Source organism: Sminthopsis crassicaudata, chromosome 4 (assembly GCF_048593235.1).
Source record: "Sminthopsis crassicaudata isolate SCR6 chromosome 4, ASM4859323v1, whole genome shotgun sequence".
Classification (NCBI taxonomy): Eukaryota; Metazoa; Chordata; class Mammalia; order Dasyuromorphia; family Dasyuridae; genus Sminthopsis; species Sminthopsis crassicaudata.
Window position 1 is genome coordinate 195,479,290 of NC_133620.1, and position 16,953 is coordinate 195,496,242.

The 16,953-nt window shown below is 33.9% G+C and overlaps 2 protein-coding genes across 2 annotated transcripts in view; both read right to left on the reverse strand.

Moving 5' to 3' along the window:
- The window catches only part of LOC141566082 (uncharacterized), a 207,149-nt gene extending 203,383 nt beyond the window's left edge, over positions 1 to 3,766 (reverse strand). Inside the window, exons 1-3 of the mRNA XM_074310125.1 lie at positions 3,599 to 3,766; positions 1,449 to 1,645; positions 570 to 736 (exon numbers count right to left, since the gene is read on the reverse strand). The gene's annotated coding sequence lies outside the window, so the exon portion shown is untranslated. The remainder of the gene's footprint in view (positions 1 to 569; positions 737 to 1,448; positions 1,646 to 3,598) is intronic.
- A 5,788-nt stretch (positions 3,767 to 9,554) lies between these two features.
- CEP57L1 (centrosomal protein 57 like 1) overlaps positions 9,555 to 16,953 on the reverse strand; it is a 61,069-nt gene continuing 53,670 nt past the window's right edge. The window contains 2 exon segments of the mRNA XM_074310143.1: positions 9,555 to 10,007; positions 15,608 to 15,752. Coding sequence (XP_074166244.1) covers positions 9,777 to 10,007; positions 15,608 to 15,752 — 376 coding nt within the window. The 3' untranslated portion in view covers positions 9,555 to 9,776.

Consider the following 16,953-nt stretch of genomic DNA (forward strand, 5'->3'; position numbering starts at 1 on the left):
AAATCAAACCATTCTCCAATTGATAAATGGTCAAAGGATATGAACAGACAATTCTCAGATGATGAAATTGAAATTATATCCACTCCTATGAAAGAGTGTTCCAAATCACTACTGATCAGAGAAATGCAAATTAAGACAACTCTGAGATACCACTACACACCTGTCAGATTGGCTAAGATGACAGGAACAAATAATGATGAATGTTGGAGGGGATGTGGGAAAACTGGGACACTAATACATTGTTGGTGGAGTTGTGAAAGAATCCAGCCATTCTGGAGAGCAATTTGGAACTATGCCCCAAAAGTTATCAAACTGTGCATACCCTTTGATCCAGCATTGCTGCTATTGGGCTTATATCCCAAAGAAATACTAAAAGAGGGGAAAGGGACCTATATGTGCCAAAATGTTTGTGGCAGCTTTTTTCTTAGTGGCTAGAAACTGGAAGATGAATGGATGTCCATCGATTGGAGAATGGTTGGGTAAATTATGGTATATGAAGGTTATGGAATATTACTGTTCTGTAAGAAATGACCAGCAGGACGAATACAGAGAGGTTTGGAAAGACTTACATCAACTGATGCTGAGTGAAATGAGCAGAACCAGAAGATCGCTGTATACTTCAATGCTGTATGAAGATGTATTCTGATGGAAGTGGATATTTTCAACATAAAGAAGATCCAACTCACTTCCAGTTGATCAATGATGGACAGAAACAACTACACCCAGAGAATGAACACTGGGAAGTGAATGTAAATTGTTAGCACTACTGTCTATCTACCCAGGTTACTTATACCTTCGGAATCTAATATGTGCAACAAGAAAATTGGATTTACACACATATATTGTATCTAGGTTATACTGTAACACATGTAAAATGTATGGGATTGCCTGTCATCTAGGGGAGGGAGTAGAGAGAGAGAGGGGATAATTTGGGAAAATGATAACAAGGGATAATGTTATAAAAAAATTACTCATGCATATATACTGTCAAAAATTTTTATAATAAAGTGACTTTGTTTTCAAAAAAAAAAAAAAAAAAACAAAACAAACAACAAACAAAAAACCAAAAAGATATATTTAGAAAATTGCGTGTATTTTTTAAAATATATTTTGCAATTTTTTTTTTTTTTTTTTTGCAATTTGCAATCCTTGCTCCTTTTGCTCTGAAAAGTGTTGTTATATTTAATTTTGCATGAATTTCCTCTGTACCAATGATTTATGTTCATAAATACCACACTTCTAAAGTTTAAGGGACTGGCAGTGAGAAAAACTGAAGTTCTCCACTATTAGGCCAGAAGAATTTGGATGATTGCCCTGCAAACATCAATCCTGCCCCTACCTCGGAGACTAAGAAATAATTCACATTCTGTCCTTGTTCAGTAATAGGCTTTTCCTAGAAACATACTACAAATCAATGTTGTTCTGGAAAAAGATCACTAACAAAATACCTTTTGAAGCTTGATAATCTATCCTAAAACTTCTTCATACAGGTCAGTTGGAAGAAGATCACAAGTATACACACCTCCAGCAATTCACAGAAGAGTTGGCTTTCTTTACAATCCTTCTTTTCATGAAGCCTGAGATCTTTCTTTATTCACTTTTAGTTTAGAAGGACAAAATGGTTTCATAGACCCTCACTTAGCAACTAGGAAAAAGAACACGAGTAACCCTTTACTACTTTGGATAGCAGTAATTTAATAAATATCATTAAAATAGCGAGCTCTCTATAACAAGGCTATTTCTGTGTTTTGGTCACATCCTATACTCTTATTATGATGATGTAGCTGGAAATAATTTTATGCAACAAGAAAAATTATATGATAGCTGCATTCATATATGTGTTCATTATGTGTTTAATCTCTTTAAGGAAACTTATTTAATTAACCTATTTAATCAGATGAGACAGCAATTTCCAAAAGATTTACCACAGTGCCTGGCACATAGTAAGTACTTGATAAATGTTTATTTCTTTTCTCTTTAATAAAGTTACTTTTTGGCAAAGTATTTATGTATGGTATTTAATATAGTAATGTAGTTCCTCCCCCAAAAAGCTCAAATGCAGAAAAAAGGCCCTATATTTACCAGAATACTCCAAGTCATACTTTTCCTAGGAGGAAAAAAATGGAAATAAAATGGTGTCCAATGATTAAGGAATGAGTGAAAAATTGTGGTATATAAATGTAATGGAATAGTTCATTGTGATAAACAATAGATATCTGGTAAGAGGTATACTGGTTTGGTGGAAAGACTGCATTTGGAGTCAGAGAACTTACTTTCAAATACTGGCTTGCTACTTACTGTGTGACTTGCAGGAAATCAGGGCCCGTTTCCTCACTTTGTAGAACAAGATGGTTGAACTAAATGCCTTTAAAATTTCTTGTGTATGAATTCAGAGAAATAAGGGAAGACTTATATGAATGGATGGGGAGTGAAATAAACAGAATGAGAAGAAAAAATATACTTGACTATATAAAAGGCAAAGGAAACTAACAGCAAAAATTGGTCAATCTCCTATTATGATGACCAACTGTGTTGTTCAAGATTCTTTTTGGAAGACAAGTGGGGAACTGTGGATGAGCAAAATGATTCTGTAGTGGAAAGGGAAGGGAACAAGCAATGATTAACCATTTACTCTGCATCATGTTTAGTACTTTATAAATATCTCATTTGGTCCTCACAACAACTATTTTACAATTCAGGAAACTGATGCAGAGATTAAGTGATTTGTCCAGGATCACAAAAGTGAGTGTCTGAGGTTGTCACTTCTTCCTAGATCCAATCCCAGCACTTCACCCACTGACACTTGGTAGATCAGCTTTGCTTAGTTATCTTTTATACAGAAGAAGATTTAATAAGGAGGTAGGGTAGATTGGAAAATAACTACAATGTTAAAAAAAAAAAAAAGCACACCTAAAACTATTAACTGAATTATTTACCATAAAACTAAAAAAATTCAAGCAATGTTGAATATATACATATATACATACATCATAATGGAAACATTTAATAATGGAAATTTTAAAAGGCAGAAGTGATTTGTTTTACACACATATAGTTCATTATTTTGAGGGGAAGCGAGATATAGAAAGTTTGTACCATTCCTAGAACGTTATGGTAAAGATAATAAAGGTCAATTACAGGCTGTTTGGGTGCTTGGCCTTAGTTTGTATGGTGCCTAATAGGAACCTAGCAATGGGACAATGAGGGCTGGGGTAGAGAAAAGAAAGGGTGGTAGCAAGGGGTACCAGCCTATCTTCTGAGTGTAGGAGGGAAAGATCTTCACTGAAATCCTTGGTGCTCCATTATATCCTTTTTATGTAAATAATCTCTAAAGTTCCTTTCCATTTTAAATTCCCTTATAATCCTTTTATTTAAAAGGATATATACAAGCACCAAATTGAGATGAAATTGCTTTTCTCATTTTTATGGTACTTTTGAGTGTAGGCAATTTTATTTTTATTTTCACTGGGTGCTAATTATATGCTAAACGTACAATGGTACCCTTAAAAGCTTTTTTATTTCATTGAAACTATTCTGCTCCAAAAGATATGACATTCATCTGATGTATCACTGCAAATTTGCCATAGTCTCGGCTTACCTGCTATTAATCGCCCTTAGAGGGTACTTCTTTAGTTACAGCTGAATAGTGTTCCTGGAAGATCCATTAGTAGACTATTTACTTTGTATTAACAATGGCAGCTGGTACATATTGGGCCAAGGTGAGCACTTCCTAATCTCTTGTGGCCACCACCCTTTCTCTCCCAACCCCACTTTGGATTCTTCTAACACATCAAAAAAAAAAAAAAAAAAAAAAAAAAAAAAAAAATTTAAAAAAATTAAACAACAGCACAGGAACATTTCTTATTTAGTATTTTTAATTTATCAAGGTTTACTATCAACCACTTCTGAAGTATCTCCCTTCAATTAAAATTATATTTTCAAAGTAAGAAAAAACTAAAAAATCTCAAAAACAATAATTAAACCATCCTAATTCAAGGAATTCTACAAAACGTATATTCCTTCTCCCCATTATGAGTGGAAAATGAATAGTTGCTTAAGACCCTCCAATGTTAAGTTCTAAACCAATAAAAATGATTGAAATTGATGACTGATTTACAGTCCAATTCAGAAGTGCAATTTTAAAAATCCCAATATCAGAATATATACTATTACCTTGGTGCTTGAAAGACTGGAGTTTTCTTGTCTTAGTAACAAAGATGAGGCTTCCTTGGATTGACAAATTCTTTATTTTTTTTTAACCTGTTTTGGGGGAGGAGAGAAAGAAAAAAAAGAAAGGAAAAAAAGGGGGGAAGAAACCCCCTAAAGTCAATCTAGCATTTTATTCAGGTGAATGGAGATTCTGTGAATCCACTCACTGATCAACTACTTGTGAATTTCCACTGGGCAGACAAAACTAGCTGAGAAGTTGCTATAGCAACACTTGTACACTGAACATTTTACAGCTCTTGGGTGGAGAAGGAAATTTGTTATCTGACCATAAGGGTGGAGTCAGAGGTAGTGACAGGTACCTCTCAGACACATAAGGCATTTCCAAAGGATCACAGAATATTAGAACTGGAAAAAACCCTAAAGCAAAAAAGATCCAACATTTCTTTATTCTCCTATTGAAAGAAGAGAATTGCTAAAATTTTATCCATAAACTATTATTAAAAAGTTTATAGATCTGTACCTTATGATTACAACTGTTTAACATTAATCAAATTCATAGTGCCACAAATATACACAGATCATAGAAGGTTGTAATTAGGTGGCCTAGTTAATAAGAAAGCTGGATTCAAATTAAGGTTTTGCTGTTCCAGAAACTTAATGGGCTATGTGACACTGGACAGATCATTCAGTCTCAGTTTTTATTGCCTATAAAAATGGGGATAATAATAGCATCTTCCTCACAAAGTTTTTGTCTGATCTTTTCACTTCTTTTAAAAATGTGTTACTTATTTGTTTTAAACTGAAATAACATATGTAGAGCACTCTGAAGACCTTCATTGCTAAATAAATGCTGGCTGTTATTATCATGGTTGGAAATGACAGCTACCTACTTCAATACTCTCACTAAAACTAAAGTCCTATGCCCTTCAACTTTATTATACTTCCAGAAAACAAGCAATGAAAAACTACCATAAGTACACATGGCTCTATTTGAAGAGACAGGGCCACAGAATGAAAAGAATACTGCAGAGGATCAGGGTTCAAGTCTTTGTGCTAATATTTATTAAGTACTCAGTCTCTTGGACTTATCTATAAAAAAAAGGAGGTTAGTAGGAAATTTTTGAGATCACTTCCAGCTCGAAATCCATGAATCTCTAAATAAAATTTAAACAAAGGCTTGGGACCTTCAAAAATGGAAGACAAAAGAGAAGAGAGGACTCTGATATGGATAATTAAGTGCTTTCTATGTACCAGATACTATACTAAAGGGACAAACATGGTATGGAGGGCTTATAAGATCATAAGATGATTTAGAGATGGAAAGGACTTTAGAAATCATCAGATCCAATCTCCTTTTTTTTTTTTTTTTTTTTTACAAATGAGGAAACTGAGGACAGAGAGCTTAAATGCTTTGCCTGATTCTTTCTGACTCTGAGTCCAAAGCTTTAGTCCCTAAGCCATGTTGCTTTTTGATTTTCCTAGTATTATTGCTAACCACAAAAAAAAAAAAAAAAAAATCCTATTTACTAAACTATAGGAAAATATTACCCAGCACAAATTTCATATAACAGAAATCTCTACTCTCAATTTAATAATATATAATATATAGCAAATTCTTTTGTCAAAGACAGAGTGAATTCTAATTCCTCCTTCTTCTGGATATCCCTCATACTCCTCTTTCTTTCTGGATGCATTTCCTTGGGAATCATGTTCCCTAGCCCTTTAGTTCTGACCCTTATATAACTCCACTCACTGCACTTAGAGAATGTGGACTCACTAAAAATGAAAATTTAGAAAGAACAGGAACAATAAGTAAAAAGATTACTGTCATGAAATAATAGGGATAGGGACCAGATCTGTGATTTTATACAGAACTCCTAGATGAAAAAATTCCTGAAGTGCATGTTTTGCAATTTATAGTCTTAGAAGTTTGCCTACAATATTGAGCTATTAAGTGATTTATCCAAAATGACAGTTAAAATATGTCAGAAGTAAGACATGAATCCAGATCTTTCTAGTTTTCTATCCACTACTTTATGAAATAATGCAAAACAAAAGAAAAGCAGAAGCAGAAGAAATGGGTGTTTATTAAATATTCCCATGTAAGAGGAAAACTATGTGAGACTTGACCAAAAAAACCTGATGAAGACAGAGGGAATGACTTAAAAACAGATACTTAATAGAATGAAATAAATTAAATGACTAAGCAAGTTTATTTGGTTATATTGATGTTCCCTCTTAAGTCTTAAATAAAATATTAATTTAAAGAAATAAAAATTGCAGAGGGGAACTAGAGCAAAGATATTTATACTTTTTTTTTTTTTTTTTTTTTGAGGCTGGGGTTAAGTGACTTGCCTAGGGTCACACAGCTAGGAAGTGTTAAGTGTCTGAGACCAGATTTGAACTCGGGTCCTCCTGAATTCAGGGCTGGTGCTCTATCCACTGCGCCACCTAGATGCCCCAAGCAAAGATATTTATAAAGTGGAAAAAAGAGGTAGAAAAGTGAAGCTTTTATGGTTGAATCACAGTACTATGGCGGGACAATTTGGGGTTTGGAAATTGTCTGTTTTGGGGAAGGTGGAGTCAAGATGGTTGAGAAAAGGTATTGGAGCTTGTGGTCCCTCACAGACTAGAGCACAGGCCAGGAAAGTAGTAAACACACTTCTTCTTAGATGATACCATCTTGGAAAAACTGAAAACTTACTGGCTTTAGAGGTATCTCTGAAAGTAACTGCACAAAAACTTGGGACAATGCATCCTCTACCCTGGGAAAATGAACAGAAAAAAATTCTGAAGATAGGAAGTTACTATGGTGACAAAATAGATCAAAACACACACAGAAAAACCACAAAAAGGATTCTGAAAATCTAGATAGAAGAAAAATTGAAAGAGAAATGAGAGTGATACAAGAAAATCATGAAAAAAAAAGGCAACAACTAGATAAAGGAGATACATACACACAAAAAGTAATGCAGAAACATCCAAAAAACTAGACTGGACCAGATGGTAAAAGAAGCACAAAAAGTTAACAAGGAGAATATTTCATATATATATATATTTTTTGTTGTTTATTTTTGAGGTTTTCTGCAAGGCAATTGGGGTTAAGTGACTTGCCTGGAGTCACACAAGTCCTCCTGGACTTCAGAGCTTTATCTGCTGTGCCAGCTATCTGTCCCAAGAGTATCTTGAAAAGTAGAATTGGTCAAATGGAAAAAGAGGTACAAAAGTTCACTAAAGAAAATAATTCCTTAAAAATTAGAATTGAGCCAGTGGAAGGTAATGACTTTAAGATAAATCAAGAAACAATCTAGACAACAATCTCATTGGAAAAACAACTGCCCTGAAAAATAGGAGAGATAATTTAAAAATTTGAGATAAAAAAATTTGAGCTGATGCAAAGTAAAATGTGCTATATATAAAGTAATAGCAATATTGTAAGATGATCAGTTATGAATGATTTTGCTCCAAGACAACTCTGAAGGACTTACAATGAAAAATGCTATCCATCTCTAGAAAAAGAACTTATGATATCCAAATACATATTGAAGCATTCTTTTTAAATTTTATTTTGAGAGGCTTTTTTCTTTCCCAACATTACTAATATGGAAATATGTTTTGTATGATCAAACATGTACAACCTATATCAAATTGCTTGCCTTCTCAGTGAGGAAGATAGGAAGGAAGGAAGGAAGAGAATTTGAAATTCAGTTTTAAAAATGAAATGCTAAAAATTCTTTTTTACATGAAATAAAATTATAAACATTTTTAAATGTTATTTTCAAAAGGAAATTGTCAAATTTTGAAGACATTAGGTAGACTAAGTAGTTTATGAAGAGAGAGGTCCAAATGGTTATAGAAATCTATAGGAGAAACTGATAAGAGAAGCAGTGAGTGTGGAGAGGGCATACTGGGTGAGATCAATAGCAACAGAATAAATGGGGAGAGGGAATACAGTTAGCAATTGTAATTCTGAGAAGAATTTTGAAGTAAGTTTCTTTGATGATGAAGGCGTCCTTTTTCAAATTTATAGGAAATCGAGTCAAATTATTTAAAAAAACGAGTCATTTCCCAACTGATAAATGATGAAAAGGTATGAAATTCTGTTTGAGAAGTTTGAAACTATTCCCAAAGAGTTATAAAATTATGCATATCCTTTGGCTTAGCAAAATCATTATTAGGCATATATCCTAAAAAAAAAAAAAAATATATATATATATATATATATATATACACATATATATAAAGGAAAAGTAGCAATAGACAAAAATATAGCAGCTTTTTTCTTAGGGAAAGGATTGGAAATTGAAGGGATGCCCATCAACTAGAGAATGATTAAATAAATTGTGGTATGTAATTATGACGAAATACTATTGTTCTAAAAGAAATGATGAGCAGGATGTTCTCAGAAAAACTTGGAAAGACTTCCATGCACTAATGCCAAAGAATGCAATAATCCAAACTACTCTGAAGGATTTAAGATGAAAAATGCTATTCAAATCTGAGAAAGAAGTGATTGTGTCAATTCAATATGGATTGAAACATTTTTTCTTAACTTTGGTGTTTTTTTTGTTTTTTTTTTAGTTTGTGTGTATGTGTGAGTTGGGGAAGGAGTATCTATGTTTTCTTTTGCAACATGACTTTTATGGATATATTTTGCATAATTTCACATGTGCCTTCTCAATGGGCGTGGAGGCAGGCAGGAAAAGAATTGAACTCAAATTTTAAAAACAAGTGTTAAAAATTGTTCTAACTGGGAGGAAAATGAAATATTAAATAAAAAAAGAAAAGAAAAGAAGGAAGAGACTACATATTTGGACTCAGAAGGAACCTCATTGGTTATCTAGCCTCTAATCTTAGAGATGAGGAAACAAGCTTAAGAACACTAAGTGATTAACTTAAAGTATTTAGTACAATAAATACTAAAAGTGGCAAAAGAGAGATTCAAACCACTGAAATGACTGGGAAAGATTTCATAGAGAAGCTGTGATTTGGATTAGGCTTTGAAGACTGGTTAGGATTTGGACAGAGATGAAAGAAGTACATTCCAAGATCAAGGAATGTTATAAGTAAAATTAAGAAGGTAAAGATGAAGCATGTTCTGTTGTGAAAACAGTGGACAGACTGGTCAAGTAAAGAAGTGATCAAGGGTTATTACTTTTAAAAATTACTACATTTTAATCTTAAATTTCTCCTTCTCTAAAACATTAATTCATAGATCTAATAAGAAGTTGAGAAGCACCAATTCCATTTCCCTCCAAATTACAGATTTTAAAATTCCTTATCTCAAATTTTGTGAGGTTGAAACAAGAATGAATTTTGCCAATATTGTTAGTAAAATTTAGTTTCAGACAAATACAAAAATAAATAATTCTTCTAAAACATGATGAAATCATACCATAGTATTTTAATGAATAAGGAAAAAACATCATTTAGTCTGTTAAATCATTCACCATTAATTTTTAAAAACAATACTATTTAATTAATAATTTATGGGTATGAAACATAATTGGAAAAATTCTTAAAAGTTACATTAAAATACACTTCAGATAATTAAAAATTCCCAATGATCAGCAATGTTCATCGAAACTGAATTTTACACCACTGTTCTATTGTTCCCACTTGACATCATCTTTCCTTAATGTCATTTGGATCTTTTGGAAACACTTTTCTGGTATTTGACACTTGCAGTTTTTCGGAGGAGACTTAGTCTTATTTGTGCTCTTTCTGGTGACCACCACAACTGGCACCTTCTTTGCTTCTTTATGGTTTTCCTCTTCTGACTGAATGTCAAATCCTTCACTCTTGGAGTTTGGAGATTTTGGCTGTAATTTATTTACCTTGGGAAGAAAAAAAGATACAAACTTTTCAATCTTGTAGTTAACAAGACAATAGGGTAAGGCTTTTTCTTTGAGACATATAAACAAGAAGCAAAGAACACCTCAAAACATATGCAATTGATTATCTACAAGTGGGACTCTCCATAACAGCTACTCTAAACCAACAAATTTAGATTACAACTACCTAGTATCTACCTGAATAAGTAATAATGGTATTAAAGAAGATGAAATTGTTAAGAACACCAATCCTTGACAAAAATTGGGCAAAAGAACTTTATATTGGAGGTGACAAACTATTAAAGGCATTTGGGGATCAATTTTCAACATCCTTCAAAAGAATGCAAATATTATAAACAAATGCTTTTACAAAGGGCAACAGGGAAAAACATCAGCAGCTACTGGAACATATACCATATGCAAGGCTTTGTCACACATCTAAGAAGTCTTTATGAAAATAGTTTATGTATTTTTCAAGGTACTATGATGAAAATATGAGAAGGAATCAGACTTTCACAAGTGATTTGCTACAGCAGATCATATGTTTATGGCTCTAAAAATGAAAGTAAGGACAGAAGAAGTTCTAGCTTTGCTAATAATTTATTGATTTTTTTTTTCAAAAGCATTTGACTTGGTGTAGAACAAATATATCCTTAAAAGGTCTTTTCAAATAAGGTGTCTCTCATGTAAATGTTAAAATCATACAAGTCTATGAGAGACTTGATTGCAGAAATAACAATGATCAATAATATGCCAAGTACTGACATCAAATAGGACATAAAATAGAAAAATAGATATACTTATATAACTATCATGGCTAATCTCATGGAAAAGTCAGTTCTCCACTGACCACAAGGATGTCTCAAATGATATTTGCACTGAATTCTGGAATATTACAAATCTTAGGAATGCTCAAGGGATTTAAAAGTTTTTTCCCCTAAAGTATCTTATGGTTTCTGGAATTCCACCTGTCTCTATTGGTTATAAAGTCAAAAATCATTATAGACAGAAAGGATCTTAGAGATATTCATGTCAATTCTGTTTTTTTTTTTTTTAAACAAAGAAACTGAGGCCCAGCCAGGTGAAGTGATATTCCTAAGGGTATAGAAGAAATGAGATACCAAGGTGGGACCAGAAGTCAGATGCTATAGGATTTCTAGTCTAATACTATTTTCATTACATCACTGGAATCTGTTGATTCTCAAGTTAAGGATTAGGAGGTGTTCTATTAAAATACTGTATACTATCAGGGAAAAATGCATGAAGACTTTTATCCAGTTTTTTTTTTTTTTAAACTCCTTAGCATATATTTGTCAGATTTTTCTTAGAGAAGAAGACTTAACTGATATTTTTTTTTGGTTGTGGTGGATTTCTAGATGTCACTCTACTATGCAGGGAGGTAAAGCTTGGATTTAGCCTTATGGTAAGGGAATCTAGGTATATAGAAGCCAAATAAATATGGAAGTAGTAGTGAAGGAAATCTACAGAGGGAATGAAGGAAGAACAAAGTGTGAGAAGAATCCTAAAACAGAAAGTACAAAAGATGAAAACAAATTTTATTCTTATATGGCTTCAGCAAAACTGAATACATAAACCTTTCTTGAAAAAAGTTTTAAGTATTTTATATATATATATATATATATATATGTATATATATATGTATATATACACACATACACACACACACATATATATCACATATATATATACACACACATATATAGGATTATTTATTTACTTACTTATTTATTAAATTTTTATAAGAGTAATGATGTGATCTGTGTCCCCTTTGATCTTTGGGGGAAGGGCAGACCTGGGTTAGAAATCTCAAACCCTTCTGGCCTCTGGGAGGACCCACTGTCCTGTTCATAGGGGAAACTCCCAGATGGTAATCTCCTCCTATAATTCAATTGGAGATCTTGGTCTGGGCATAATCACTACCCTTTATTGAGTTGAAAATTAATCCCTCAAATTCATTTGGAGATTGCCCTCTAGCTCCAGGCCACAAAAAAACCAATATAATCAAATGATGAATCCCAAACCTCTACTAAATTCCTTTTGGAAGAGCCCACTGAGGAGTTATTTCTCAGCGTAATAAACCCATTTTTTTGCTTCAAACTTCACTGAATCGGAATTGTGAATTCTTTTGCAAAAAACCTGCTGCATCAACCAGGGGATCTCTCAACACTCATTTCTCACACCTCAACAGTAATAAATTCCCATTTAAGAAAAAATGAAAAAAAAATCGACTCTTTTCTATCTTCACTACCTGTTGCCTATAAATATTACAATTAATAGATTCTCATCTAGTAGTTCATAATAGCAAATGTCTTATTTTGCTCATATTTTCCTTATTGATATTCTTATGCCACAGTTCTCTTTTATTGTCCTGACTCAGTTTCTCCAATCATCCTGACTCAGTTCTCTGCTTCTCAGTCCTGCAAGATCTCCCCTCCATCTTTATCAGAATACTTAATAAGGATAAAAGATCTTATGTTTTAGAATATCAGAATGCCTCTCCCCATCCCAAGCTACCAGAATATCAGATACTGTCTTATCAAGATGCCTCTCCCCATCTCTGGATTGCCTCCCCCCAATATGTCATCCCATTTCCAGAGGCTCACCCCACCCTGTCAGAGTCCTGTTCCTACTCTCAGTTCTGTTCCTACTCTCAACACTCTGACTCCACCTCTACCTCAGTCTAGCCCCTGAGTCTGAGCCATGTGCATATATGTCACTGAGAACTCATATGGGCTGCTGTATGCTGGATTCTTTGAGGCAATAGTCTCATTCAGCTCTGGGACCAAACCATGGATCCATTTGGTCCCAGAAAATCTCTCCATTTAATAAATTATTAAATACTCTCTAATCTCTATCTTGCCTCAGTTTCTCCGGCATTACATTTTGGAGGCTTCTCACCAAGATGTTAAGAAAATGGGCAGAATTAGAGATAAGAGACTTTCAGGCCTCTCCCTTGGGCCTCAGGGTGACTGCGGATCTGAATTCTTGGCCTGGAGAGGCTGGCCCTCTGGACTTTTTTCCAGAGCCTCCGGGAAATAGCAGTTTCCAGCCACAACTGTGGCCATTTCGGCCACAGGAGAATGAGTCAAGTCTGAGTACCTTTTGGGTCTGTCTGTGCTAGCACTTGGATTCCCAGAATTATGAAATGGTGATGGGCATAAATTCTGGGAGTAGGGTCCTTTGGAAGCAGGGGGCACTACCTAAGTGTCTCCTAAGACACATCTGGTTCTGTGTGCCAGTTGGCACAACTCTGGGCATTCCAGAGTATAAACCTGGGTGTCTTTTTTTAAGACACCATCTGGCTTAAAAAAAAAAAAAAAAAAAAAAAAAAAAAAAAAAAAAAAAGAAGGCTCCATTTGGATTCTGGGAAGGAAGACTCTGGAGCTAACTTCTCTCAGGACTAGTCTAAAATTTCCAGATAGCCCCTGGTCAGTGTTAAATGTTTTGTTTCATGTTTTTGACTATGAAGTCCTATGTCCATGTGTTTTATATGACTTGTTTGTGACTTTGGTTCAGAGCTCTGCTAAATTAAGAAATTTGAGAATTACTTCGTATAAAATTTGCTAATGATTTTAAACTTAAAAACTGGCACTTAGGTAGTTTAAATTCAGGTGTAGCTTGAATTGAGTTACTCTAGATAAGACTTCTGGAGAACAAAAGGAGTTTATGCTAATTGCTTTGAACTCTGGCTGGAGAAACATGTGATTAGAAATTTTAGGATGATTTTAAAATTGTGGGAAACAATTTTACTATTTCCTTTGCATGCCAAATTTCTAAATAATGAGAGGACAAAAGCCTAATCGATATTTTATCTATTGGGAAGCTGCTGGCCAATTCATACTGTCCTTTTCACATTTTGTATCAGTTTGTTCTAACCTTTACTTGTTAGATTTGTGGGGTTTTTTGTTCTAAATATTGGTCAAAGTTACAGGTATTGACTTGCTTCTGAGACATGGATAGGCCCATCTGAAGCTTTGGTAGCTTCAGCCACGTCCATCCCCTCCATGTACTGAGCATCTCCTCAGCAGGAAGGGGGGGGGGTGTAGGAGGGGAGTGGAAAAGTGGTTGAATTATTGTTAAAATTTTAGCTGTATTACTGTGTTTAAGATTTGTTAAAACTGTTTAACTACTGCTGTATGTTTGAGGGATTTTTAGGAAACTTACTGTACTAGTTTGTTATATGATTTATATGTGGAATGGTAATTTGATAATTTCTTTTCAGTGTAAAAAAAAAAAAAGGGAGGAAGGAAACTGGTTGAAACTAGTCAGGAAATTGGGAAAAACAGATGTATTTTTCTTAGGCACTTCTGCCCTGCCCCCTATTTCATTAGTTCAGATTGAATTGGAAATTATTTAATTCCTTGCTTAAAATTTACTGGATTATGATTTACTAGACTATGATTTGCTGGTTATGTTTTAACTCTGAATTCTCTTGTTCTGTTGGAATTGCCCTGGGAGACTCAGTTTTGGGGATTATTTTTTAGAAACAACCAGAAATCAGACACTTGTCCTAGGACTGGCAATCTCTCTGATTTGTTTCTCCACACTTGTTACCCCCAGTTCCTTAATTACTATTTCAGCATTTTGATATCAGGTCTCTAATAGTTCAGGGTTACCTGCCTTGGTCTAATGGCATAATCTCCTCAGAAATGTTTCCTAGTAGCAGGCTCCTGTTCTATTGGGAGGGGACAGGTCTATCTTGAGCACTGCTACTCAACAGAGGCTGAGTTTAATGCACAAATGAGCACAGACCTAACTCACAGTGAACTGTCTGTTTCAAAATGGATTCTCTGGCGGAGATGTTCCCCAACTGCAGAGGACCAGAACAGGGAGGCCTGTATGTCTCCCTAAATGAGGAATGCTGTTCGATGCTAATAATTCTGGGGTAATCAGGGAGAGACTTGCCCTTGCATTTTCTAGTTTTATTTTGGTTTATTTGCTTTACATAGAGTTGATCAAAATTATGGTGCTAAGACCTTTTAGAAGAAGATAATTCAATGATTTGAATATTCAGAAGAGTGTGGAATGCTATGCCACAGTTCTCTTTTATTGTCCTGACTCAGTTTCTCTGCTTCTCAGTCCTGCAAAACTTCCTCTCCCTCTTTACCAGAATATTTGATAAGGATAAAAGATCTTATGTAGAATATCAGAATGTCTCTCCCCATCCCAAGCTACCAGAATGTCAGATACCATCTTATCAAGATGACTCTCCCCATGTTGGGGGTGCCTCCCCACATTATGTCATCCCCATCTTCAGTGGCTCACCCCACCCTGTCAGAATTCTGTTCCTGCTCTCAGCATTCTGACTCCACCTCTGCCTCAGTCTATCCCTTGTGTATATATGTCTTTGAGAACTCACATTGTTTTCTAGATTCTTGGAGAAAATAGTCTCATTCAGCCCTGGAACCAAACCAAGGATCCATTTGATCCCAGTATATCTCCCCCTTTTAAATAAATTATTAAATACTCTCTGATATCTATCTTGCCTCAGTTTCTCCAGCATTACAATATAATACCTTTATAGCTAGCACCAGAATCTAATGATATAGACTTTTTACTAAAACCATTGAAGAAAAACTTACATGGTCTTGATATTTTTTCAATTTGCATATTTGCTCCTCTTTCATTTCCATTTTTCTAGCTAAACATTCCAGTTCATATTCTATGTCTTCATTAGCTGAAAGTGTTGGGCTTCCCTGTATTTGCTTCAAAAGTTCTTGGTGTTCACTAAGTGAGAAAAGCAAATATTATCAATGTCTATAGTCATGATATATGCTGTCAGTATATTTCACAAAACAATATTTTCATAAAACTCATGTAACTCCTAAGAGATAAGAGGTTAATATTTTTAAAAGTCAAGACTTTCTATTTAGCATTGTTGTATATTTAATACTAATGTACAAAGCTTGGTTTTTGAGGTTTCTGATTTTTACTGCATTATCAGTCTCTAGCTGTTTTTTAAAAAATTCTTTACATTTAAATGCTTCATTAAAAAAAAAAAACTCTTGGATTAAAATTCCTAATATAGTGACAACTAAGCTTTCAACTCTAGAACTGTTGGCTAGGAAAATTTCAGATCACATTAAATATGTGATTTCAAATGTTGACAGAGAGAAGCATTTTAGTTTCTATTTTAAGCTTAATTAGAGAACTAAACGTATAAACATCTAAATGAATTGTTATCCCTCAAAGATCTGTGACAGACTATTCCTGATCAATTCTGGATCATGATACATATTTGTCACTTGTAGCACCTTATATACTCCCAGTACTTCTACTTCTGAAATTCTGATAACAGATGAACAACAAATATATGCATTATTGGGTGTTTAATGAAATCACAATTCTAAAAGGAAAGTGTTCTTTAGAATGTCTTTTGCCAGATAAAGCAAAAGATTATAAAGTTCCAGAACTTGAAGCTTATAAAGAAAATTTTAGCTATTAGGCCAAATAGCAGGAATTAAAAAAAAAAAAAAAAAAACAAAAAAAAAACAAACATGTAAGACAAGCCATGGGGCATTCATTTAAGAAAAAAAAAAGATAAACATTTTGAGTAGTCATATTGAATTGATACTTTTTTAAAAGCTATCATCAGATAAGTATAATAAAACATTATTGGACTCTGTGAAATATAACATCTTTGAAGTAACTCCCCAAAACAAGGCGTTCTTTTTTTTCTTTTCTTTTACTGAGGCAATTAGGGTTAAGTGACTTGCCTAGGGTCACACAGCTAGGAAGTTTAAGTGTCTGAGGCCAGATTTGAACTCAGGTCTTCCTGACTTCAAGACTGGTACTCTATCTACTGTTTCATCTAGATGCCCCATAAGTAATTCTTTAAAGCCAAATATTTTGAAAATAAACTATACATTAAGGCCAAAGAAGGAATGCAAAAATCTATAAGGGACATTATACCCAGGAAAACAAACTA